The sequence below is a fragment of the Psammomys obesus genome, unplaced genomic scaffold (assembly GCF_907164565.1).
Source record: "Psammomys obesus unplaced genomic scaffold, mPsaObe1.curated_primary_1811, whole genome shotgun sequence".
Taxonomy (NCBI): Eukaryota; Metazoa; Chordata; class Mammalia; order Rodentia; family Muridae; genus Psammomys; species Psammomys obesus.
This window is the reverse complement of record NW_026589137.1, coordinates 11848068-11874911: the sequence shown is the minus strand read 5'-3', so window position 1 is coordinate 11874911 and position 26844 is coordinate 11848068. Positions and strand designations below refer to the sequence as shown.

The window sequence follows — 26844 nt, the reverse complement described above, 5'->3', positions numbered from 1 at the left end:
AATGTAGCATTACAGAAGACACTGGAAGGGAAAATACAACCCAAGAAAACTAGCTACTTTCAAGAAAACACAGGAAATAAAAGATCTTCAGGAGGTATCTCCATCCTTGACCTTAAGCTGTACTATAGAGCAACAATTATAAAAACTGCATGGAATTGGAAATCAAAATGACCCTGAGATTTTACCTTACAATCATCAGAATGGCCAAGATGAAAAACTCAAGTGACAACACATGCTGGAGAGGTTGTGGAGAACGGGGAACCCTCCTCCATTGCTGGTGGGAATGTAAACTTGTACAACCACTCCGGAAATCAATCTGGCGCTTTCTCAGACAACTAGGATCTTCTTCAAGATCCAGCCATACCACCCCTAGGCATATATCCAAAAGAGGTTCAAATACACAATAAGGACATTTGCTCAACCATGTTTGCAGCAGCCTTATTTGTAATAGCCAGAATCTGGAAACAGCCCAGATGCCCTCAACTGAAGAAGGGATGCATAAATTGTGGTACATCTACACAATGGAGTATTACTCCGCAGGGAAAAATAAGGAAATCATGAAATTTGCAGGTAAATGGTGGGACCTGGAAAGGATCATCCTGAGTGAGCTGTCCCAGAAGCAGAAAGACACACATGGTATACACTCACTCATATAGAGATATAATATAGGATAAACCTACTAAAATCTGTATATCTAAAGAAACTAATCAAGATAGAGGACCCTGACTAAAACGCTCAATCCCCATCCCGAAAGGCAAATAGGATAGACATCAGAAGAAGAAGAAAACAGGAAACAAGCTAGGAACCTGCCACAGAGGGCCTCTGAAAGGCTCTGCCCTGCAGACTATCAAAGCAAATGCTGAGACTTATGGCCAACTCTTGGGCAAAGTGCATGGAATCTTATATAATAAGTGGGAAATAGTAAGAGCTGGAGAGGAGAGGAACCCCACAAGGAGAGCAACAGAAGCAGAACATTTGAACACAGGGGTCTTCCCAGAGACTCATACTCCAACCACGTACCAGGCATGGCGATAACTTAGAACCCCTGCACAGATGTAGTCCATGGCAGTTTAGTGTCCAAGTGGGTTACATAGTAATGGGAAGAGGGACTGCCTCTGACATAATCTAATTGGCCTGTTCTTTGATCACCTCCCCCTGAAGGGGGAGCAGCCTTACCAGGCCATAGAAGATGACAATGCAGCCATTCCTGATGTGATCTGATAGACTAAGATCAGAAGGAAAGAGGACCACCCCTATCAGTGGACTTGGGGAGGGACATGCGTGAAGAAGGTGGAGGGAGGGTGGGACTGGGAGGGGAGGAGGGAGGGACTTATGGGGGGATACAAAGTGAATAAAGTGTAATTAATAAAATTAAAAAAGGATAAAAAATGGAGAAGGACAGATATGCATGGCCTTGAACTCATAGAGATCCACCAGTCTTTGCCTTTGAGTGTTGGGATTATAGACATGTGCTACATGCTCAGTCTTTATTTTCTTTTTTAATGTTTATAAATAATAAAATTGAAATTTCAATTAGCAGAATGAATTTATGGTATTAGTATTACTGTTGTTTTGAATGGCTAGCAGATCATCTCTCAATATAAACAGTTTGATCTCTGATAAAAAAAAAAATTACTACCTCAAGATTCAGCTATAGTACTCTTAGGCATATATCCAAAATATCCTCAAGTATACAACAATAACATTTGCTCAACCATGTTTGTATTAGCTTTATTCATAGTAGCCAGAATCTGGTAAAATCCCAGTTGTCCCTCAACTGAAGAATGATTACAGAAATTGTGGTTCATTTACACAATGGAATACTACTCAGCTATTAAAAACAAGGAAATCATGAAATTTGTCAGCAAATGGTGAGAACTAGAAAAAATCATCCTTAGTGATGTATCCCAGAAGCAGAAAAACAAACATGGTATATACTCACTTATAAGTGGATATTAGACACATAACATAGGATAAACATACTAAAATCTGTACACCTACAGAAGCTAAGCAAGAAGGAGATGATCAGTTCTCACTAAGAAAGGCAAATGAGGTGGACATCAGAAGAGGGAGAAAATAAGGGACAAGACAGGAACCTACCACAGAGGTCCTTTGAAAGACTCTGTCCAGTGAGGTATCAAAGCAGATGCTGAGACTCATAGCCAAACTTTGGGCAGAGTGCAGGGAATCTTATGAAAGAAAGGGGGGATAGAAAGACATGGAGGGGACAAGAGTTCTACGAGGAGAGCAAAAGTACCAAAACCTCTGATCCCAGAATATTTTCTGAGACTGATAATTCAACCAAGGACCATGTGTGGAGATAACCTACAACCCCTGTAGAGATGTAGCCAATGGCAGCTCAGTCTCCAAGTGGGTTCCCTAGTAAGGGGAAAAGGGGCTGTCTCTGACATGAACTCAGTGGTTGGCTCTTTGATCACCTCCCCCCTGAGGGGGAAGCAGTGTTACCAGACCACAGAGGAAGACAATACAGCCAGTCCTGATGAGACCTGATAAGCTAGAGTCACATGGAAAGGGAGGAAGACCTACCTCCCTTATCAGTGGACTGGGTGAGGGGCATAAGAGGAAATGAGGGAGGGAGTATGGGATTGTGAAGAGATAAGGGAGGGGTTTATAACTGGGATACAAATTGAATAAAATGTAATTAATAATAAATAAATACATTTTAAAAAGAAAATTACTAAGAAGGTCTTAAAGGCAGGAGTCATTGTTAAACTAACGTCATATGATTCTTGATCAGATGTTAACAACTGGAGATTTAGAGGTTGAATGACACTAAACTGATTTCATTGGGTTTTTTAAAAACCAGGTACGGCAGGCAAATAATAAAAAATAAATTAATTAACTTTTTAAAAAAGGAATGAAAGACTGGGACCTAACAAGAAGGCTCACAGATTCTGGTCTAAGGTTTGGTAAAAGAGTCATTTTTTGCACAGGAATACTGAGACACAAAATGATTGAGAATCTTGCTTAAAGTTATGCATATTACTGACTAAAGGCTCACCAGTACTCAGTAAATGTGTCTTTTACTAATAGCAGCCTTCCACAAAGCTTGAAGTTTATGATCTGCTTTCTTGATAAATTCATGGAGCAAAACTGCTTTTTTTTTTTTGTATTTTATTTTTTTCTTATCAGTTACATTTTATTAACTCTACCCCAGCCGTGTCCCGATCCCTCATTCCCTCCCAGTCCCTCCCTCCCTCCCTCCTCTCCACCGTGCCCCTTGCCAAGTCCACTGATAGGGAGGACCTCCTCCCCATTCATCTGATCCTGTTTTATCAGGTATCCTCAGGACTGGCTGCAAAGCTCTCCTCTGTGGCCTAACAGGACTGCTCCTCCCTTGGGGGATGGGGAGGCCAAAGAGCCAGTCATTGAGTTCCTGTTAGAAATAGTCCTTGTTCCCCTCACTATGGGAAACCAATTGGTTACTGAGCTACCACAGGCTACATCTGAGCAGAGGTTCTAGGTTACATTCATACATGGTCCTTGGTTGCATGTCAGTCTCAGAAAAGACCCTGTGCCCAGATATCGTTGGTCCTTGTGGAGCTCCTATCCTTTCCTCATCAGACTAACTCCCCTTCTTTCTTATGATTCCCTGTACTCTGCCAAAGGTTTGGTCATGAGTCTTTGCTTTGAAAACACTGCTAGTTAGAGTCTTTCCAATGCGCTCAGTAGACTCCTGTCATACGTTCAATTCACATCCCATCTGCCTTTCTAAACCAGGATTGATCATCTTACCCCATGTCCACTCTCTTGATTATCTTTTTTAGGTGTACAGATTTCATTATGTTTATTATATCTTATAGGTCTATATAAGTGAGTATATACCGTGTTTGTCTTTCTCCTTCTGGGATATTTCACTCAGGATGATCTTTTCTAGGTCCCACCATTTGCCTGCAAATTTCATGATTTCCTCCTTTTTGATTGCTGAGTAGTATTCCATTGTGTAAAAATACCACAATTTCTGTACCCATTCCTCCGTTGATGGACATCTGGGTTGTTTCCAGGTTCTGGCTATTACAAATAAAGCTGCTATAAACATGGTTGAGCAAATATCCCTTTTGTGTACTTGAGCAAACTTTGGGTATATACCTAGCAGTGGTATAGCTGGGTCTTGAGGAAGCACTATTCCTAATTGTCTTAGAAAGCGCCAGTTAGATTTCTAGAGTGGTTGTATCAGTTTACATTCCCACCAGCAGTGGAGGAGGGTTCCCCTTTCTCCACAACCTCTCCAGCATGTGTTGCCCCTTGAGTTTTTCATTTTGGCCATTCTGATGGGTGTAAGGTGATATCTCAGGGTCATTTTGATTTGCATTTCCCTGATGGCTAATGAGGATGAGCATTTCTTTAAGTGTTTCTCTGCCATTCGATATTCCTCTGTCGAGAATTCTCTGTTTAGCTCTGTTTCCCATTTTTTAATTGGATTACTTGGTTTGCTGCTTTTCAGCTTCTTTAGTTCTTTGTATATACTGGATATTAGTCCTCTGTCAGATAAAGGGTTAGTGAAGATTCTTTCCCAATCTGTAGGCAGTCGTTTGTTTTGATGACAGTGTTCTTTGCTTTACAGAAGCTGTTCAGTTTCATGAGGTTCCATTTATTGATTGTTTCTCTTAGAGCCTGTGCTGATGGTGTTCTGTTCAGGAAGTTGTCTCCTGTGCCAAGGAGTTCTAGGCTGTTCCCCACTTTTTCTTCTAACAGATTTAGAGTATCTGGTTTTATGTTGAGGTCTTTGATCCACTTGGACTTTAGTTTTGTGCAGGGTGATAAATAGAGATCTATTTTCATTTTTCTGCATGTGGACATCCAGTTGGACCAGCACCATTTGTTGAAGATGCTGTCTTTTATCATGTTAGGAGACTTACAACTGCACCTAGCTGGTGCTTGGATCTAGTTTCTTTCTTTTCTGTTTTTCTTACCTCAAATCTGCACCAATGTCTAATAACATCATCTTACATTCTTCCTAAGTGAATGCCATGAACTAGATTAAGAAAATGGATGTGATTTAGCTATCAACAAGATAAAGACAAGATTATGAGGTACTTTGAAGCAATTTTGGCTCTTATTCTGTCTAACTTGACTTGAATGCTGCTGCTTTGATCACTGCTAGACTGGACCGCTAGCTAGGATTTCTTTTTCTGCAACACTAGTATATATTTGAAGAAGAAAGAGAAAAATATCCACATTACTTTAAAATCCATTTAACAGCATCCCATTTGTTAAACATGCTCAAATTATAGTTCTTGAAATCTAGCCTCTGTCTTGTTTACAATTAGTAAAGAGAGCAACGTTGAGTGGAAATTGGGAGTTAAAATATACCTGCTGACTTTATAACTTACCACCAGTAATCACTACTTATATATTAGACTCTAGGCATTTGGTTTGGTTTCTTTTTCAGTTAAATTTAATTATGTGATTTGAAAAATAATAGATTGAGGCCTCACATTTAAAATTGACTGGGCACATAATTTGTTAAATTGTAATCTTTTAGAAATTAAAGTCTTAGAATTTTTACAATGATATAACCAAAAATTCCCAATGCTGATGAATCACTAAAATGTCAATTATCAATATGATTTTGAATATTCTTGTTATTGAGTCCCTCAAAAGCAAATTTATATATGCATATATATATATATATATTTACTTTGAACTATACTAAGTAACAATTCTAATCTAGTCAATTTAGTAACCACACTATAAGTTATTGCCTTTGAAGAATAATTACATAAACAGAAATATGTTAGTCTAAATTTCAAATTCTCAAATACTTTTGAAATTCTGGTTTTGATCATCATTGTGCTCTTTTAGCATCTTGCACATTGCAGGCAGTAGTTCTATATTTCGAAACTTAACTTTGATCCCTATATAAACATGTGAAGGAGAATAGTATAGATAACACTGTTGTCAATATATTTAGAGATATAGAATTGTCCACAGTTATAGTTACTACATAGCAAGGTCAAGAGTAAGTTTCAAGCTTTTATAGCACCTGGTACTCAGTGTTCTAACACCATATATTTCTTTAATATTCAATGTTTGTAAATCAAAGCAAGAAGTCTAAGAAAAGAGAAATTGTATTTATAGTTAATTAACACTAACCAAACAATGTTCTATTTGTAGACTTGCATATTTTTATGTAATGCTCCTTTTTAAAATAGTGTATATATAGCCTGATAAATATACATTGAACAATAAGTTTTTAAAAGTTGTAATATGTAAAATGGTTTGGGGTGGGTTATTGCATGCCAGAATATTTTTAAAGTGCCCCTTCACTAATAGTCTTCATATCATTGGAAAATACAGATATTTATTTTTAAGTTCGATGGCATTTTATGCTTATAACATACAATTTATAGAAAATGGTCTCCTGATTTATTATGAAAAATTAAAATTGAATTTATTAAAAGGTATTTGAATAAGACAAAAGTACAACTGGTAATGGTTTTTACTTTTCATTAGTTCACAGATGAGCTTTGTAAGTATTTTTTACCTGTGAAGTTTTGAAAGTTAATTGCTATTATCACATTGGTTCACTCTGAACATTCAAATAAATTTTCACTTCATGTTTGCATTAAATGAGGCTAAGATATGCTTAAATATTTATTCACAGTTATATCTTTGTTAAAGGAAATGAAGGCTTTTGGTGAAATGGTATTATCCTGCCAACTTTAATGTTTTGAGAAGCTAACTTTTAGGAATGTACAGTGGTAATGCTAACATAGTCTCTTAAATAGAGTCTCTCTTCCCTTAATGATCAGCACTAAGCTCTATTTAGAAAATATTTAGTTTTCTAAATTTCTCAATGTGTCTGTTTGCATATTGATTGAGCTGTAAGTACAAAAAATGCTGACAAAAAGTATTGTTTAACTTGTTCTACAATGTGAACCACTTCTAACTCATAATCTTATTTTGTACTGTGTGATATCTGATACCGCCAACTTCAATCTTTGGACTTTGGTGAACTCTGATCTCCCCAGGTTTTCAATGTTAGACTCTTAGCTGGTCAGTTTTTTCTCTCTCTCTCTATTTATATATGTAACCAAAATGCATATTATTACTGGAATTCAGAAGTCACTGAAAAGTGCTGTTATCCTTAAATACTACCCTGTAGAGTTTTGACATTTTTGAGACGCTACCATGACTTATTTACTATTGAATTAAAATAATATCAGACCTTTGTGATTTGATTGTTTGTAATAGATACTTTTATGTAAATACATGGTAAAATTTAAATAGCCATACAAACACCTTTACATTGTAAACTCCTTTAAGACATTTAGTTAAGCAAGCATCTGGATAATTTCTAATCTCTGCATTTGGATTCTATTTTCCTGAAAATTTTTGTCTACAATGCCATAAGCTGTGTGATCATGGCTTTTTTCAGTACTAGATGAAGAAAAGTATTGAGTACACTTAAAATAAAGTTCCTATGTCCTTACTATTTTGTTAATTTAATTTTTAGAGACAATTCAAATACCAGGTCTGAAATGACATAAAATTCCCAGTATTTTCTTTAAGTTGATAAAAGAATAGTACCTTTTCCTCAAAGGTGCAGTATTCTAGACCTTCTCATCAGATGATATAGTATTCCAGAAACTCCAAATAGAGAATGATAGCATTCAGAAGTTCACTTTTCCCCATCTTAAATCTTCTCTCATCATTGTAATTGGGTTGGCTTAGAGATTGGTTAATTTTCACTTAACAGCCTAATTTGCTACCAGACCTTTAGTCTAAATTGTACAAATTACCATGTTTATTTAGAAAACATTATTCCAGTGTATTTGAGCTAAGCAGCTGTGGTTTTGTTTTTGTTCTTTTTTTCTTTTTTAATTAAATTTTAATTTTTTTTAATTTTTTATGTGGTTTTGTTTTTTAAATGTTAAGTATCCCAAAACTTTCAGGAGAGGATGAGGGAGGGGTCTACAGCTGTGATGCAAAATGAATAAATTATAATTAATAAAAAATTGAAAGGAGCCTACAGCAGAGGGCCTCTGAAAGACTCTACCCAGCAGTGTATCAAAGCAGATGCTGAGACTCATAGCCAAACTTTGGGCAGAGTGCAGGGAATCATATGAAAGAAGAGGTAGTTAATAAGACCTGGAGAAGACAGGAGTTGCACAAGGAGAGCAACAGAAACAAAATATCTGGGCTCAGGAGTCTTTTCTGAGACTGATACTCAAACCAAGGCCCATGCATAGAGATAACCTAGAACCCCTGCTCAGATGTAGCCCATGGCAGCTCAGTATCCAAGTGGGTTCCCTAGTAATGGGAACAACGACTGTCTCTGATATGAAATCAGTGGCTGGCTCTTTGACTTCCCTTCCTTCACCCCAACCACCGAGGGAGAAGCAGCCTTGTCAGGATACAGAGGAGGACAATGCAGCCAGTCTTGCTGAGACCTGATAAGCTAGGGTCAGATGGAAGGGGAGGTGCATCTTCCCTATCAGTGGACTCAGAGGGGCATGGGTGGAGATGAGGGTGAGATTGGGAGGGAATGAGGGAGGGGGATACAGCTGAGATGCAAAGCAAGTAAAATGTAATTAATGTAAAAAAATAAAAAGTAATTAAAAAAACAAAAAAAAATAATTGATTAAAATAAAGAAAATGAGAAAGTAATTTTTGTGATTGTGGTATCTAGTTGCCAACCTAGGTGATTGTATGATTTAAGTTATCTATTGTAAAAATTAATTGCTGTATTATTATGAGCTTGCTTCATCTTTGTCATATTCAGATAAATGCTACATTATGCAGTCACTTAAAAATTCTTGAAACATTAAAAATCCAATCTTATCTTTAATTTTATTACTAATTATATAATAATAATCATAACTATAAAATAACAAAATTTCATGATTCTGACTATTTGATAGTTACTCACAAGTAATTTTTACCTGCGATTTAATTTAATATTTAAAAAAACAGGAAAAAACTAAGGTTATTTTTTGTTTCTATTCCACATAAGAAGAAATTAAAGCTGAAAAGATCAATAATCTTGTTAAGGTCAAAGAAGTAATCACTGATGGAGCTGGGATTAGAACTCAGCATCACAATTCCAGCATCCAGTGCTTCTAATCAATGTGCTATTCTGTATTATTAGTGTATGCCCTTTTATTTAGAGTCATAAAAGTTAGGGAAGGTCGTTAAAGACTGAGTTTAATATGTCAAAAATAAGACCCTTTGGTCATATGTAAACACCACCCCATTGTTCTATAAATTGCTTTGAGTATAGGTTATACCTTTTAAAATCATGCCTACATAAAAACTTTTTTTATTGAAATAAATGTAAAAAATTAAGGCTGCCACAGGAGAGATGATATACATACTAGCTTAGCTAGGACTTTGAAATAGCTTTAGCTCTAGCCATTAAGCACTCTACAAACATGTAGCATTTATTCCCTGCCTTCCTCCAATAGGCTTGCCCAGTAATAAAGCCACCTGGTTGTTTAAGAAGACTGATATCTTTCTTTAGAATAATATGTTAAAATTTTAGTAAATTAAAAAAAAACCTTAGCAAAAACCCACAAAAATATTTTAAAATAACTTTTAAGTGAACTGTACTGAAACAATAAATATCCGACATTTAAAACATATCCTATGTGTCAAAAAATATCACTAAAATCAACTGGAAGTTACTGTGCTTGTGTCTTTTTTTTATTATTTTATTTTTTTCTTATCAGTTACACTGTATTAACTCTGTATCCCAGCCATGTCCCGATCCCTCATTCCCTCCCAATCCCACCCTCCCTCCGTCATCTCCATCGTGCCCCTTTCCAGGTCCACTGATGGGGGGGACCTCCTCCCCATTCATCCGATCCTGTTTTATCAGGTATCTTCAGGAATGGCTGCGAAACCCTCCTCTGTGGCCTAACAGGACTGTTCCTCCATTGGGGGGTGGGGAGGTCAAAGAGCCAGTCATTGAGTTCCTGATAGAAATAGTCCTTGTTCCCCTCACTATGGGAAACCAATTGGTTACTGAGCTACCACAGGCTACATCTGAGCTGAGGTTCTATGTTATATTCATACATGGTCCTTGGTTGCATGTCAGTCTCAGAAAAGACCCTGTGCCCAGATATCTTTGGTCCTTGTGGAGCTCCTATCCTTTCCCCATCATACTAACTCCGCTTCTTTCATATGATTCCCTGTACTCTGCCGAAGTTTTGGTCATGAATCTTTGTATCTGCTTTGAAAACACTGCTAGTTAGAGTCTTTCAGATGCGCTCAGTAGACTCCTGTCATACGTTCAATGCACATCCCATCTGCCTTTCTAAACCAGGATTGATCATCTTACCCCATGTCTGCTCTCTTGATTATCTTTTTTAGGTGTATAGATTTCATTATGTTTTTCATATCTTATAGGTCAATATAAGTGATTATATGCCGTGTTTGTCTTTCTCCTTCTGGGATATTTCACGCAGAATGATCTTTTCTAGATCCCACCATTTGCCTGCAAATTTCATGAATTTCTCCTTTGTGATTGTTGAGTAGTATTCCATTGTGTAAAAATACCACAATTTCTATACCCATTCCTCCGTTGATGGACATCTGGGTTGTTTCCAGGTTCTGGCTATTACAAATAATGCTGCTATAAACATGGTTGAGCAAGTATCCTTTTTGTGTACTTGAGCAAAGTTTGGGTATATACCTAGCAGTGGTATAGCTGGGTCTTGAGGAAGCACTATTCCTAATTGTCTTAGAAAGTGCCAGATAGATTTCCAGAGTGGTTGTACCAGTTTACATTCCCACCAGCAGTGGAGGAGGGTTCCCCTTTCTCCACAACCTCTCCAGCATGTGTTGTCACTTGAGTTTTTCATCTTGGCCATTCTGATGGGTGTAAGGTGATATCTCAGGGTCGTTTTGATTTGCATTTCCCTGATGGCTAATGAGGTTGAGCATTTCTTTAAGTGTTATTCTGCCCATTCGATATTCTTCTGTCGAGAATTCTCTGTTTAGCTCTGTTCCCCATTTTTTAAGTGGATTACTTGGTTTGCTGCTTTTCAGCTTCTTAAGTTCTTTGTATATACTGGATATTAGTCCTCTGTCAGATAAAGGGTTAGTGAAGATTTTTTCCCAATCTCTAGGCAGTCGTTTTGTTTTGATGACAGTGTCCTTTGCTTTACAGAAGCTTTTCAGTTTCATGAGGTCCCATTTATTGATTGTTGCTCTTAGAGCCTGTGCTGATGGTGTTCTGTTCAGGAAGTTGTCTCCTGTGCCAATGAGTTCTAGGCTGTTCCCCACTTTTTCTTCTAACAGATTTAGAGTATCTGGTTTTATGTTGAGGTCTTTGATCCACTTGGACGTTAGTTTTGTGCAGGGTGATAAATATGGATCTATTTTCATTTTTCTGCATGTAGGCATCCAGTTGGACCAGCACCATTTGTAGAAGATGCTGTCTTTTTTCCATTGAATGGTTTTTGCTTCTTTGTCAAAAATCGAGTATTCATAGGTGTGTGGGTTTATTTCTGGGTCTTCTATGCGGTTCCATTGATCCTCCTTTCTGTTTTTATGCCAATACCATGCAGTTTTTATTACTATTGCTCTGTAATACAACTTGAGATCGGGGATGAAGATACCTCCAGATGATCTGTTGTTGTACAGGACTGTTTGGGAGATTCTGGGTTTTTTGTTTCTCCATATGAAGCTGAGAATCTTTTTTTCAAGGTCTGTAAAGAATTGAGTTGGTATTTTGATGGGAATTGCATTGAATCTGTAGATTGCTTTTGGCAGGAAGGCCATTTTCACAATGTTAATCCTACCAATCCATGAGCATGGGAGATCTTTCCATCTTCTGATAACTTCTTCAATTTCTTTCTTCAGAGACTTGAAGTTTTTCTCAAACAGATCTTTCACTTGCTTGGTTAGTGTCACCCCAAGGTACTTTATGTTATTAGTGGCTATTGTGAAGAGTGTTGTTTCCCTAATTTCTTTCTCGGCCCTTTTGTCTTTGGTATACAGGAGGGCTTCTGATTTTTTTTAAGTTGATATTGTATCCTGCCACTTTGCTGAAGGTGTTTATCAGCTGGAGGAGTTCTCTGGTTGAATTTTTGGTGTCGCTCATGTATATTGTTATATCATCTGCAAATAGTGACATTTCGACCTCTTCCTTTCCGATTTGTATCCCCTTGATCTCCTTTAGTTGTCTTATTGCTCTGAGTAGGACTTCAAGTACTATGTTGAAGAGATATTGAGAGAGTGGGCAGCCTTATCTTGTCCCTGATTTCAGTGGTATTGATTTAAGTTTCTCTCCATTGAGTTTGATGTTGGCTATAGGCTTGCTGTATATTGCCTTTACTATGTTTAGATATGTGCCTTGTATACCTGATCTCTCCAAGACTTTAAACATGAATGGGTGTTGGACTTTGTCAAATGTTTTTCAGCATCTAGTGTGCTTGTGTCTTAATTGTTCCATAAGACATTGATCAGAAGCTAGATGTTTGCATAGCACACACAGGCCACATGTTTGATCCACACACTACAGAGATTGATTAGTAATAAATGATGAATGAATATATCTTCTTGTGAATAAAACAATTGTAATTTTTGCTGTACTGGAAATCAAACCCAGGATCTAGCCAAATGCTATATCCTTATCCCTAAGTAATTTACTTTTAACTATAGTCAGAGAAATGACTTGAATTCCTAATTGCTCTACAGCAGTCATTCTCTAAGCAGAGGTCATGCATCTAGTAGTTTTACCTACTAAAGCCTTGGGCACTCTCCCCAACTATACTGGAACCAAAGCTCCAGGAGTGACTCAGGAATCTCTTTTAACATTCCCCTTCCCACAGATGCATACTGCAATTTGAGACCGGTGGTCTCCTATGTTCATTTCCATATAAGTCAAACACTTTTTCTGAGATTACAGAAGCAAACATTAGCATACCCAGATTTAGATCTGACTTTATTATGTTTAGTAGAAAATAAAACACAAGGGTCTGGAGAGATGTTTCTGAGTTGGTAGAGTACTTCACTAGAATGCATGAAGCCGTCCTAATCTTCGGGATAACATAAACTAGACCTGGTGGTACATCCCAGTAATCTGAGCACTTGGGAGCTGGAGGCAGACAGATCAGAAGTTCAAGGTCATTTGTTTGCTGCATATCGTGTACAATAATTACCTAAAATACATGAGACACTGTTTCAGAAAATAATGTAAACCCAAAGGGTCTACAGACCAGCATTCATAACAAAAAGAATCTGCATTTACACTAGGAAATGACCCAATCTGCATCTACGTATTTTATCTCACCAACTAACACAAAGATGTCTGATATTTTAAAAGCCTGGTCCACGGATTGGGGAGAACCTCCTCCCCTTTCGTCTGGCCCTGTTTTATCAGGTATCTTCAGGGCTGACTTCGAAGTCCTCCTCTGTGGCCTAGCAGAACTGCTCCTCCCTTGGGGGGGTGGGGAGTCAAAGAGCTCCCCAATCCATGGACTTGGAAAGGGGCAGGGAGAAGCTGAGGGAGGGAGGGTGAGTTTGGGAGGGAATAAGGGAGCGGGATACAGCTGGGATACAGAGTTAATAAAATGTAACTAATAATAATAAACAATAAAATAATGTAAAAAAGTAACTAATGAAATATTCTTTAAAAAAAAAGCCTGGCATACTATACTAAAATGTAGCCATTTGTTGTGCATTATCCAGGTCTACCAGGTTCAGAAGGTCCCCGTGGTCCCCCTGGAAATGCAGGTATTAAAGGAGAGAGGGGAAATCCAGGCCCACCTGGGCCACCTGGCTTACCTGGTTTTAAAGGAGATCAAGGACCACCTGGACTCCCGGTAAGAAACGAGAATAGGCATTTGATGACAGAATAGTGTGGGTGACAGCTTTCAAAGTGGGGGTTCTGAGTTGCAGAATTTTATTAACCTTTACCACCTGTCTCACTATAGAGTAAAGAGAAAAGATAAGGCAAGGTTCATAGTATTCCCACTAAAGTGTCTTTGCTGTTTCATACTAAAAGGGTTTTGGTGAAAGCAAACCTATGATGAGGAAACTCACATATGCACATTAGTGCATTGCATTTGGGGTGAATACACACAAAGGGAAGTAATTAGACTTAGGGTCAGGTTTCAGTTCTGCTACATGTATTTCCTTTGAATCTACGAGGAAAAAGGCATTTCAGTTCTCTCTCTTTACTTATATTTATTTATTTTGTATTTATTTATTACAATTTATTCACTTTATATCACAACCATAGCCACCCCCCTCCATCTTCTCCCAGTCCAACCCACTTTCTGTCTTCTTCTCCTATGCTCCTCCCCTGGCCCACTGATAAGGAAGGTCCTAGGTCTTCTCCATGCATGGTCCTTGGTTGGAGTGTAGGTCTCTGCAGGTCCCCCTTGGCCAAGTTTTTTGGCTCTGATGGTCTCCTTGTGGAGCTCCTGTCCCTTCAAAGTCTTCCTATCTCCCCCTTCTTCCATAGGGGTTCCCGCACTCTTAGCTTCTCCAGTTACTCCTGTGTTTTCTGTCTTGGTTTGAATGACTCAGAGATTCATTCAAGCAGATTCTTAGTAGACAGCCTATACTTTCTGGGATGTCTTCTAATTGTGAAGTCCTCCTAACAAACAGAAAAGATTATCTGTAAAGTAGTAATCCTTAACATTTTTCCAGTATTTTATTTTTATTTTTTTCCATACCATCATTCTTCTAGCTACCTAGATTTAAACATTTAATCCTCCCATTGCTTGTTCTGTAGTTATTTACACACTAATTCTTCTCCTATGTACTCTAATTTACTACTAAGGAGGCAGATGCAGGTAGATCTCTGATTTGGAGGCCAGCCTTGTCTACAGAATGAGTTCCAGGACAGCCAAAGCTACACAGAGAAACCCTGTCTCAAACAATAACAACAAAATTCTTTCATATAATCACAGTGCAGTTATCAACTTCACAAAATTGAACAGAAATCAAATACTGTGTCTCTTTAATCTTTTATTATATAAAATATTTCATTAGCTTTTTTCTTTCATAACTTTACACTTAAAGTGTAACCTCTACCCACTTTTAAAATAGAATAACTTCTTTTGTATAATTTGTTATTTTTAATTAGATTCAGGTTATGTGTCATTGAATAGAATACTACAAGAGTGATATTGCATCCTCTTATAGGCTTATGATGTCCATCCATTGCGCATCTGTGACTTATTGTAACTTATGAGGTTATTTTAATAACCTAATCAAGCTGTCACTATTTCCCAGTGGTCACTACTTCCCCCTTTTCAACTTAAAAGAAATACAATAGGAAGGTACTTTAATACCACACAAAAGTACTGTCCTCATTAAAAATTCCCCTTCAGTTTAACATCTGTAAATGAGTTCTGTCTGGAAAATGTCTACCGGGTTAATGGCAAAATGACGACTTTGTAAACTTGGTACTGTTTCCACATGTACAATTTAGCCCTACTGTAGGCAAGAATATCTCTTCTATTCTGTGTATTCACACATTTATTATGAATATGGGTGTATGGTTTCTCTTTCCCAGTGATTGATAAATTTTTAAACTGTTGTGTATTTTGATATTCACATTGTCCCAGATTTGATAATAACATCAAACTGAATCCAATGATATTCTGCAATGCTTCTTAAACCACCTTTTCTTTGACACTTTGTTTTGACATAAAAATACATTTTCACCCTAGTTCCATTTGATACCTGTAATTAAAAGCTTCATTGTTTTACAGTTAGTGTAGTCCAGTAGCTTCTTCAATCATTTTGACATTGTATGTTCTTCCTTTATATTCTTGAACTATTTTCCCTCTTGCTTTCTATACTACTGGTGGCTCCTCAACCTAATTAATGGTTTCTAGATTATGTTCATAAGTCTTTTAGACTTTATCATTTTTATGTATATTATTCTAATCTTAGTATCTATAACAAAAAGAAAGTATTTGTTAATAACCATCACTTACAAAATGACCAATATCATCAATTTTCCATGTAATTAGCATGAACTTTGTATTTTGATCCTTACTGCAACTCCATAAAGTAGACATACTAATATTTTCTCCATACTACAAAAGAGAAAACTATTGATGAAAGTCACAAAGTAGTAAGAAGCAAAGTTAGAATTTGAATAATTCAAGTTAACTGAAAAAACTTTCTAAGCCAATGTGTAGTACTTGAATCTTCATTCTCCTCTTCCACTTCTTTCTAGTTTTATTTCTAACAGCAATGTTTTCATTGATTTAGGGGAAACCTGGCCAACCAGGTCTCAATGGAATGAAAGGAGATCCTGGTCTCCCTGGTGTTCCAGGATTTCCAGGTATTTGAAAGGATGTTTTAAGATTTTTCTTTTATATGTTGAAGTACTTTATTTATTCTTTGAACATTCCATGTATTATTCTCACATGCACCTCCACTACCTTCCTTCAGCTCACCTCATTTGTTTCTCTCTAAAGTAAAGTTTTCTTTTCTTGTTAATTACTTTATTATCATTATTATTTTATCATTACTAGTAGTGGTGGTGGCAGTAGTAGTGGTAGTAGTAGTAGTAACCAACACCCTAAGTCAAACTAGTGTTGACCATATTTATTAATCTCCTTTGGAAAAATCTATTTTTTCTAATTTTTCTATATACAGGCTGTCTTGTTTCCTTTTTCATGTTATTTTATTTTATGTATCATCTTTCCAGGAATGAAAGGACCTATTGGAATACCAGGCTCTACTGGCCCTGATGGGGAACCAGGCCTTACTGGGCCCCCAGGTAAGAATTTTTCTTCCTAGTTTTCTTCTTCTAATGTCAATCTTATTTGCCTTTCTGAATGGGGATTGAGCATCTTCATCAGAGTCCTCCTTCCTGATTAGTTTCTTTGGCTGTACAGATTTTAGTATGTTTATCCTACATTAGATGTCTAATATCCACTTGTGAGTGAGTATATACCGTGTGTGTCTTTCTGCCTCTGGGATACCTCACTCAGGATGATCTTTTCCAGTTCCCACCATTTGCCTGCAAATTTCATGATTTCCTTGTTTCTAATTGCTGAGTAGTATTCCTTTGTATAGAAGTACCACACTTTCTGTATCCATTCCTCAGTGGAGGGGCATCTGTGTTGTTTCCAGGTTCTGACTATTACAAATAAAGCTGCTACAAACATGGTTTAGCAAATGTCCACAGAGGGCCTCTGAAAGGCTCTACTCAGCAATGTATCAAAGCAGATGCTGAGACTTGTGGCCAACATTTGAGCAGAGTGCAGGGAACCTTATGAAAGAAGTAGGAAATAGTAAGACCTGAAAAGGACAGGAGCTCCACAAGGAGAGCAACAGAACCAAAAAATCTGAGCACAGGGTCTTTTCTAAGACTTATAACTCCAACCAAGGACCATTTATGGAGATAACTTAGACCCCTGCACAGATGTAGCCCATGGCAGTAGAGTATCCAAGTGGGTTTCATAGTAATAGGAACAAGGACTGTCTCTGACATGAACTGATTGGCCTGCTCTTTAATTACCTCCTCCTGAGGGGGAAGCAGCCTTACTAGGACACAAGGAAGACAATGCAGCCACTCTTGATGAGACCTGATAGACTAGGATCAGAAGGAAGGGAAGGAGGATCTCCCCTATCATTGGACTGGGGAGGGGCATGGATGGAGAAGGGGAAAGAGGGTGGGGTTGGGAGGGGAAGAGAGAGGGATACAAAGTGAATAAATTATAACTAATAAAAATTAAAAAAAATAAAAATAAAAAGAATTTTTCTTCTCCTAAGCTTTTTATGCCTGATACTTAGAAACGTGAAAGAAATAAAAGCACACACCTACAGGCACCTGATTTTTGACAAAGAAACCACAACCACACAAGGGGGAAAAAATCAGCATCCTCAACAAATGGTGCTGGTCTAATTGGATGTCTACATATAGAAAAAAATACAAATATATTCATATTTGTCACCTTCCACCAAATTAAAGTCCAAGTGACCAAAGACCTCAGTATAAAACGAGATGCACTAAATCTGTTGGAAGAAAAAATAGGGAAAGAGCCTGGAAATCACTGGCATAGGAGACAACTTCCTGAAGAGAACAGCAACAGCTCAGGTTCTAAGATCAATTATTAATAAATGGGACCTCATGAAACTGAAAATATTCTGTAAAGCAAAGAACATTTTCATCAGAACAAAATGACAACCTACAGACTGGGAAAAGATCTACACCAACCCTACATCTGACAGAAGGCTAATATCCAGAATATATAAAGAACTTAAGGAATTATACACTAAAAACCAAAAAAAAATCCAATTAAAAATGTGGCACAGAGCTAAACAGAGAATTCTTAATATAGTAATATCGACTGGTAGATAAACACTTAAAGAAATGCTCAGTATCCTTAGTCATCAGGGAAATGCAAATCCAACAACTCTGAGATTCCATCTTACACTGATCAGAATGGCTAAGATCAAAAACTCAAGTGACAACACATGCTGGAGAGGGTGTGGAGAAAGGGGAACCCTCCTTCATTGCTGGAAGGAGTGCAGACTTGTACAACCACTTTGGAAATAAGTCTGGTGCTTTCTCAGACTATTAGGAATAGTGCTACCTCAAGATCCAGCTATACCTCTCCTGGAAAAATACCCAAAAGATGCCCCACCATTCAACAAGGACATTTGTTCAACCATGTTTGTAGCAGCTTTATTAGTAATAACCAGAAGCTGGAAACAACTTAGATGTCCCTCAGCAGAGGAATGGATGCACAAATTCTGGTACATTTACACAATGGAATACTACTCAGCAATTAAAAACAAGGAAATCATGAAAATTTCAGGCAAATGGTGAGAACTAGAAAAGGTCATTCTGGGTGAAGTAACCCAGTATCAGAGAAACACAAATGATATATGCTCACTTATAAGTGGATATTAGCCATATAATATAGGAGAAACATTGTAAAATCTATAGCCCTAAAGAAGCTAAACAACAAGGAGGACCCTAGGGAAGATGCTTAATCCTGGTTCAGAAGGGCAAATTGTATACACATCGGAAGTAGGAAAGGGCAGATAACAGGACAGGAACCTTCCACAGAAGACCTCTGAAAGACTCTACCAACCAGAGTATCGAAGGAGATACTGAGACAGGTGACCAAATTTTGGGCAGAATCCCAGAATCCTTATGGAAGAAGAGGGAGATGATAGGACCTGGAGTGGACAGGAGCTCCACAAGGAGAACAACAGATCTGAAATACTGGGCCCTGAAGAGACTGATACTCCAACTAAGGATCATGCATGAAGAGGGCCTCGACTCCTTGTTCAAAGGAAGCTCACTGGTTGCTCAGTCTCAAGTGGTTGCCCTAGTAAGGGTAGCAGAGGCTGTCTCTGACATGAACTCAGTGGCAGGCTGTCTGATCAACTCCTCCTGGGGTGCAGCCCTTGCCAGGCCATGGAGGAGAAGGATGCAGCCAGCCTTGATAAGACCTGATAAAGTTCAGATAGAAGGGGAAGAGGTCCTCCCCTATCAGGAGACTAGGGAAACGGTGTAGGGGAGGAAGGAGGAGGGTAGAATGGGTGCTGGGAGGAGACAAGAGAGTGGGCTACAGAGGGGATACAAAGTGAATAAATTTTAATAAATAAATATATAAATAAAATTAAATTAAAAAAAAAACAAGGACACAGAGGAGGACTTTGCAGCCAGCCCTGAAGATACCTGATAAAACAGGGCCAGACGAAAGTCCCCAATCCATGGACTTGGAAAGGGGCAGGGAGAAGCTGAGGGAGGGAGGGTAGGATTGGCAGGGAATAAGGGAGCAGGATACAGCTGGGATACAGAGTTAATAAAATGTAACTAATAATAATAAACACAGGGAACTTCCTAGAGACTCATACTCCAACCAAGAACTATCCATGGAGATAACCTAGAACCCTGACAATGCAGCCACTTCTGATGAGAACTGATAGACTAAGATCAGAAAGAAGGAGAGGAGGACTTGGGGAGGGGCATGCATGCAGAAAGGGGGGGGAAGGGTGGGACTGGGAGGGGAGGAGGAAGGGGCTTATGGGGGGATACAAAATGAATAAAGTGTAATTAATAAAAGTTAAATAAAAATTTAAAAAATGTTCTATAAAAATAATAAACAATAAAAAATATAGCTTCTTGAAAAACTTCCACACTGATTTTCCAAGTGGCTGTACAAGATGTACTTTCACCAGCAGTGAACATGTGTTCATCTTTTCTCACATTCATGTCAGCACTTATTATTTTGTTTTTTGTTTGTTTGTGTTTGTACATGTTATATGTGTATATACATTTTATTTATATTCTAGGCATTCTGATTGGTTAAGATAAAGTCCCAAAGTGTTTTAATTTGCATTTCTCTGTTGGCTAAATATATTAAACGTTTTGAAATGATTCTCAGCCATTTATATTCTGTGTTTAGTGAATATATGTTTAAGATTGCTTAATCCTGGGAATTTTTGCTTTAATGTGTATACAATTTCCCTTTATCTCTGATCAGTTTTGTTTTTTAAATCTATTTCATCAGATATTAGAATACCTACACTATGCTTATATTTTTTTGGATCCATTTTTTTAGAATACCTTTTTCTATCCTTTTACTCTAACATGGTATCTGTCATTACTCATTAAGTATATTTCTTAGAAGTAACAATAAAAGATTTATCTTGTTTTCTGATCCAAACTATTAATCTGTGTTACTTTATTGGAGAACTGTGAACAATAAAAGTTATTATTGAATAGTAGACATTTATTTCTGATACTTTGCTCTTTTGTGATGTTTTATTTTTTATTAATTACAGTTTATTCACTTTGTATCCCAGCTGTAGACCCCTCCTCTATCATCCCCTACCAATCCTACCCTCCCTCCCTCTTGTTCTCCCATGCCCCTCCCCCAGTCCAATGATAGGGGAGGTCATCCTCCCTTTCCATCTGACTCTAGTCTATCAGGTCTCATCAAGACTGTCTTCTTTGTCTTCCTCTCTGGACTGGTAAGGCTACTTCCCCCTCAGGCGAAGGTGATCCAAGAACCAGCCCATGAGTTCATGTCAGAGATGGTCCCTGGTCCTATTATGGGGGAACCCTTTTGGATGCTGAGCTGCCTTGGGCTCCTTTAAGCTTCTTTTCATTCAACATTCTAGAATTTTTTTTGTTTGTTCCTTGTGCTTGGAATCTTCATCCTTTTCTTCTGACCTCAGTATTCCCGGAAACATGATCTCTAAAGCTAGCTTATGGATCATAGATTCTTTAACTACATTTTTATCATAAAAAGTTTTCCTTTCTCCTAGAATAACTGATAGTTTGGGTGTATATACCAGCTGGGCTGGTGTTTTGGTTTTTTTTTTCATAACTTGAGTAACATCATTCCAATCAATTCTAGCTTTCTTGGTTTCTACGAAAAAAATCAGCTGTTATTCTGACACTATATGTGATACGGTCTTTTTTGCTTACAACTTTTAATACCTTTTCATTCTTTTGTGTATTTCTTATTATTTATTATGGGGAATGTGTTTTCTGACCCAGTATATTTTGATGTTCTCTATCCTTTCTGGAATTTGATCTCTTTCCTTATATTAGGGATATTTTTTTCTATGACTTTGTTGAGAATAATTTCTTTGTTTTTTATCTAAGTTTCTTCTTCTTCTAAAGTTATTATTCCTAGATTTGGCCTTTTCATGGTGTGCCAGAATTCCTGTATCCTCCATTCTTGGAATTTTTTGAATTTGACATATTTTTGGCTGAGTGATCCAATTATTCTACCTTTTCTTTAAAACTTAATATTCTTTCTTCGACTTGGTCAAGTCTAATGGTAAGGCTTTCATCTGTTTTTTTTTAAATTTCTGAATTTTCATTTCAAGATTTATTTTATTTTGTCAGATATTCTATCTCTTTATTAAATTCTATTTTGTATGTTGACTTGTTTTTATTATTTCATTTAACTCTTTGTGTTTTTGAAGGATTGATTCCAGAATTTATTAATATCTTTTCAAGTCTCTTGCTAATTCTCATTTTTACTTTTTTCAAATACTGTCTTAAAAGTCATCTGAGTCAATTATCTCAGGGAACATTATTATGTGAGTACTAGTATTTGGTGGAGACTTATTGTTTAGGTTATTGATGTTTCTATATCTCTGATGAGGTCTTGGTATCTGGAATTTGGTTTTTAGTTCAGTTAATTTCTTGGTATGGGAATATTATCTTTCCTTTGTTGAGTGGCTACTTGAAGTTATTTTTTCTATAATCCCAAGTTATCAAGGGTGAGGCCAGCTGTATAGGACTTAGCTCAGCTGAAGCTAAGTGAATTTTCTAAGCACTCAAATAAAACTTCTGTAGAGTTGAAAGATCCTTACAGCAGATCTTCAGGAATGTTGAGGGAAGGTTCTCAGGACTGATCCTCAAGCAGTGATTGCTAGTAGAATTTATGATACAAGTCTAAGACTTCTACCTGAATGAGTGAAACAGGATTGGGGAGTAGGAAGTAGGATGCATATCTAGTGCTACTCCCTGGAGATTGATAGTTTTCAAATCATGGGAAAGGGTGAAGTTGGTAACTAGAGTCTAAAGTCTTGCTTAGAAAAGGGATCAGTAGCACATGACAGCAATGGGTGAAACTGGCAGATAGAACTGGCAGTTGTGACCTAGACGTTCTGGCTAGAGATGAGGAGAGCAAGGGTTCTGAGCATGGAAGAATGGAGCTATCTGCAGGAGTCTGGAGTTTACATCCTGAGGAAGGACTCCTGGATGATGGACCAGAAGGCTGGTATGGGCTGATTTTAATCAATTTTCATAGTAAAATAATTGCAGTTTCCCCAAATCCATTTCTGCTTGATGTGGCAGCAGTTAAGTACTCTTTTCATTTATTTGTTTGTTTGTTTGTTTAATCATACAAATACATCTTTTGATCTTCGGCCAATTTGGCATCTATTTCTTCTGACATTTCTCTTCACCGCCTTCACTTTTATGTTTTTGCTTCTCAGGTCCTCCTGGATTGCCTGGTCCTTCGGGACCGAGCATTATAATCAAAGGAGATCCTGGTCCTCCGGGAGTTCCTGGCCAACCTGGATTAAAAGGTCCACCAGGACTTCCAGGCCCTAAAGGCTTACCAGGTACCTTTACAGATCATTATTTAAGACCTATCTATTTCTCAGGCTCAGTGGCACAAGCCTGCAATCCCAGGACTTAAGGAGGCAGTAGGATTTCTGTGAGTTTGCAGCCAGTCTGGTCTACAGAGTCCACTACAGGCAATGACATATAGAGAAACCCTATCTCAGAAAAAATAAAATTAAATTTTAAAAAGACCTATGTATTTGAGAACATCCTCTTGATCTGCTACTTACAAGTAAAAAGTTTGTCTCTGACAATGATAGTCCTAACAAGAAATAGAATGCCAGGATACTACAGATTTTACTTTCCTTTTTCTTGAAAATGATAAATCTCATGCCCAAACATCCATTAGGCCCAGCCAGATTTCTTTTAACTACTCTGGGCACGCTAATTTAAATGGCTTGATCATATTAAAATCCATTTTTTTTTCCTGTAGGTACAATTGGTCCTCCAGGAGATCCAGGACGCAATGGACTCCCAGGCTTTGATGGTGCAGGAGGGCACAAAGGAGACCCAGGTCTGCCAGGACAGCCAGGTAAAATGACTAAAACAGTGCTTCTGGCTGTGATGTTTATACTTTTAAAGCCTCCTGATATCCTTGGAGCTTTGATAATGTCTATGGATAGAGCAAATCCGGAGCTGGGAAAAAAAAATAGGAAGGTACATCCAAAAAGGTACGCTATACCACACAAATATAAAAATGTTGCCTTTGCTTTTATACATATTTGTATATTTTCTATAGAAAGCACTAGAAATCCAAGATACTTCCAGGTACTCAAAATAATTACTTGTTCAACTATTTTTATTTTTGTTTAGTGGCAGTTTAAACTCAGTGCTTGAGCATGCTGCGGAGGCTACTATTGAGACACATTCCCAGCTCCATGCAACTAATTTTCAATGTGTTTATTTAAATTCATCATCTACTTTAGAACACTCTTTAATCTTTCTTCGTTTTGTGACATTACTGAAGATAATTTCCCTCATAGAATGCAGTAAATATAGATGGAAAATTTAAATGACCACCAAAGAACTTTGAAGACTGTGGTGAAATCTCATGATGAGATGTATTGATATACAATTTTTTAAGTTAGTCATTACTATATGCTCTTTAAAATATTAACTTTGGTATCTGCTAAATGTATTTTATCTTCTTCTTTTGTTTATTGACTCAATATATCACTATAATCACTATTGGTCTAATCTTTACAGTGTAGCCTGGTTGGCTCCCAAATCATGGCAGTCCTCTTACTTCAGTCTCCTGAGTACTGAAAATCAACTTCCTAGATGTCTATCTGAAATTAACCTACTTCCAAAAAGAATTTGATTAAACTTATAAAAATACATTAATATGATTGCTAAAATAAAAATAAAAGTCAGACACTGGTGCGACACACCTTTAGTCCCAGCACTTTGGAGGCAGAAGCAAGCAGATCTCTAAATTCAAGGCCAGTCTGGTCTACATAGTGAGTGCTAGGACAACCATGGTTACACACACATACACACACACACACACACACACACACACACACACACACAAACCCATCTCAAAAAAGAAAAGAAAAAAATAGAGGATTACAAACAATAGATTGTTAATATGTTAATGACTCTAGGTAATATAGATATAAAACAAGGTAACATAAACACAAAGGATTTGTATTAGAAAAAGTTATCATCGGTGAAAAAATAAAGTAGTGAGATGTGGGCCATCCTAGAGCCAACACTGTCAATTCAGTAACTTTGTGTTACCAGAGAATGAACAAACTAGTGACATCTTTATCACAGGCATTGCTATGAAGTGTCCTAAAAGCAAAAAGCAGCACACAAAGTAATTAAAGGCCTGGAAAGAGAATTTTTAAATGAGCTCATGCAAAAAGGAGCCAGTGGCATATTAAAATGTTGCCCTTTGAAGGCTTTTAAGAATGAGTTACCTATTTTCTAAGCAAGTAGCCTTCAGAATAATTCTTCAGATGTATTTTTTGGCACTGAAGCTGGAAGAACTATGGAAACTATACCCTTCTTTTCCTATTGAAGAACAAAACAATTAGCTGAAATTTGGTCATAAAATTCAAACTCCTGTAGCATAGCAAGTGAATAGATAACAAACATACTGGCTTCACATAGGCATCACTTCTTCTTACCTAAAATTCTGTTCTAGAATTTTAGTGTTTAGTGTCTTCAGCCAATGCCAGGAGGAAATAAATGCATTTAAATCTCTTGGAGAGCAAAGAAAACAATCTCATTTGTCTCTCTGTTCATTATATCTGACAGTGCTTTTATAGATAGCCTATAAATACTTAATAAATTAAGTAATCAAATTAAGTCATTATACTTTGTTAATAGCCACCATAATGGTTCAGAACTTATTTAATCTTGTACACAAATGGTTTCATACAAATAGGTAGCCATGGATTGGATGGTCCCCCAGGACTAGATGGATTGCAAGGACCTCCAGGTCCACCTGGAACCACCTCTGTTGCCCACGGATTCTTCATCACACGCCACAGTCAGACAACAGATGCCCCACAATGCCCACAAGGAACAGTCCGTATCTATGAAGGCTTTTCTCTTCTGTATGTACAAGGAAATACAAGAGCCCATGGTCAAGACTTAGGTAAGATAATTAGCATCTAATGTCTTTCTATGCATTTTGTATTTATTTTTTAAATCTTAGGTTCTAGAGTGACCTTGAATAAAATATATAACTTTATTATTTGGGGCCTTCAAATTGAAGAACATATCAAAGGCAAATAACTAGAGCCACTTTAAATCCTATTTATTTATTTATTTATTTATTTATTTATTTATTTATTTATTTATTTTTTACAATTTATTCACTTTGTATCCCAGTTGTAGGCCTCTCCCTCATCTCTTCCTGATCCCACCCTCCCTGTTCCTCAGCTATCAATCCTTCAAGGTCCACTGATAGGAGAAGTCCTCCTCCCCTATTGTCTAACCCTAGCCTATCAGGTCCCATCAGGACTGCCTGGATCCTCTTTCTTTGTGACCTGTCTAGGTCACCGTACTTGGGGAAAAGTGAACAAGGAGCAGTCATCTGAGTTCATGTCAGAGACTGTCTCTTCTCCCCTTACTAGGGAAACCATATGGAGACTGAGCTGTCTATGGGCTACATCTGAGCAGGAAGGGGGTCTAGGTTCTCTCTACGTATGGTCTTTGGTTGATGCATCAGTCTCTGCAGTCCCACCTGGACCCTGCTTTTTTCTGGTTTTGATGGTCTCCTTATGTAGCTCCTGTCCTCTTCAGGTCCTTTTATATCTCACTTCTTCCATAAGATTCCCTTTGCTCCGTCCAAAGTTTGGCTGTGAGTCTCTGCATCTGCATTGATCCCCTGCTGGTTCACTATAAATTTTAAATGAATAATTTTAACTTCAAATTAAAAGCATTGTAGAGAGCACAAGTTACCATTTTTGGTTTAAAGCAAGATGACTTCAGAGCCATGTTTCCTTTTATTTAGTTTGGTAAGGAAGCAGTTGTCCTAGGTTCTCTACAGTATAGGAGCTGATTGATTACACACTGTAATTTATGGGTGATAGATTCTTATGTGACTGGAATACATTAAGTTGGAAGACAAATTATTTTTATTTTATTTCTTTCTTATTTATTTATTTATTTTTATTAATTACAGTTTATTCACTTTGTATCCCCCCATAAGCCCCTCCTTCCTCCCCTCCCAGTCCCACCCTCCTTCCCCCTTCTTTGCACATGCCCCTCCCCAAGTCCACTGATAGGGGAGATCCTCCTCTCCTTCCTTCTGATCTTAGTCTATCAGATCACAT

At 37.5% G+C, this 26844-nt stretch overlaps 1 protein-coding gene across 1 annotated transcript in view; it reads left to right on the top strand.

Moving 5' to 3' along the window:
* Col4a5 (collagen type IV alpha 5 chain) overlaps nucleotides 1–26844 on the top strand; it is a gene marked incomplete at its 5' end in the record, with an annotated part of 167757 nt that overhangs the window by 132254 nt on the left and 8659 nt on the right. Inside the window, 6 exons of the mRNA XM_055604962.1 lie at nucleotides 13663–13796; nucleotides 16207–16279; nucleotides 16649–16720; nucleotides 22924–23052; nucleotides 23487–23585; nucleotides 25449–25661. Coding sequence (XP_055460937.1) covers nucleotides 13663–13796; nucleotides 16207–16279; nucleotides 16649–16720; nucleotides 22924–23052; nucleotides 23487–23585; nucleotides 25449–25661 — 720 coding nt within the window. The remainder of the gene's footprint in view (nucleotides 1–13662; nucleotides 13797–16206; nucleotides 16280–16648; nucleotides 16721–22923; nucleotides 23053–23486; nucleotides 23586–25448; nucleotides 25662–26844) is intronic.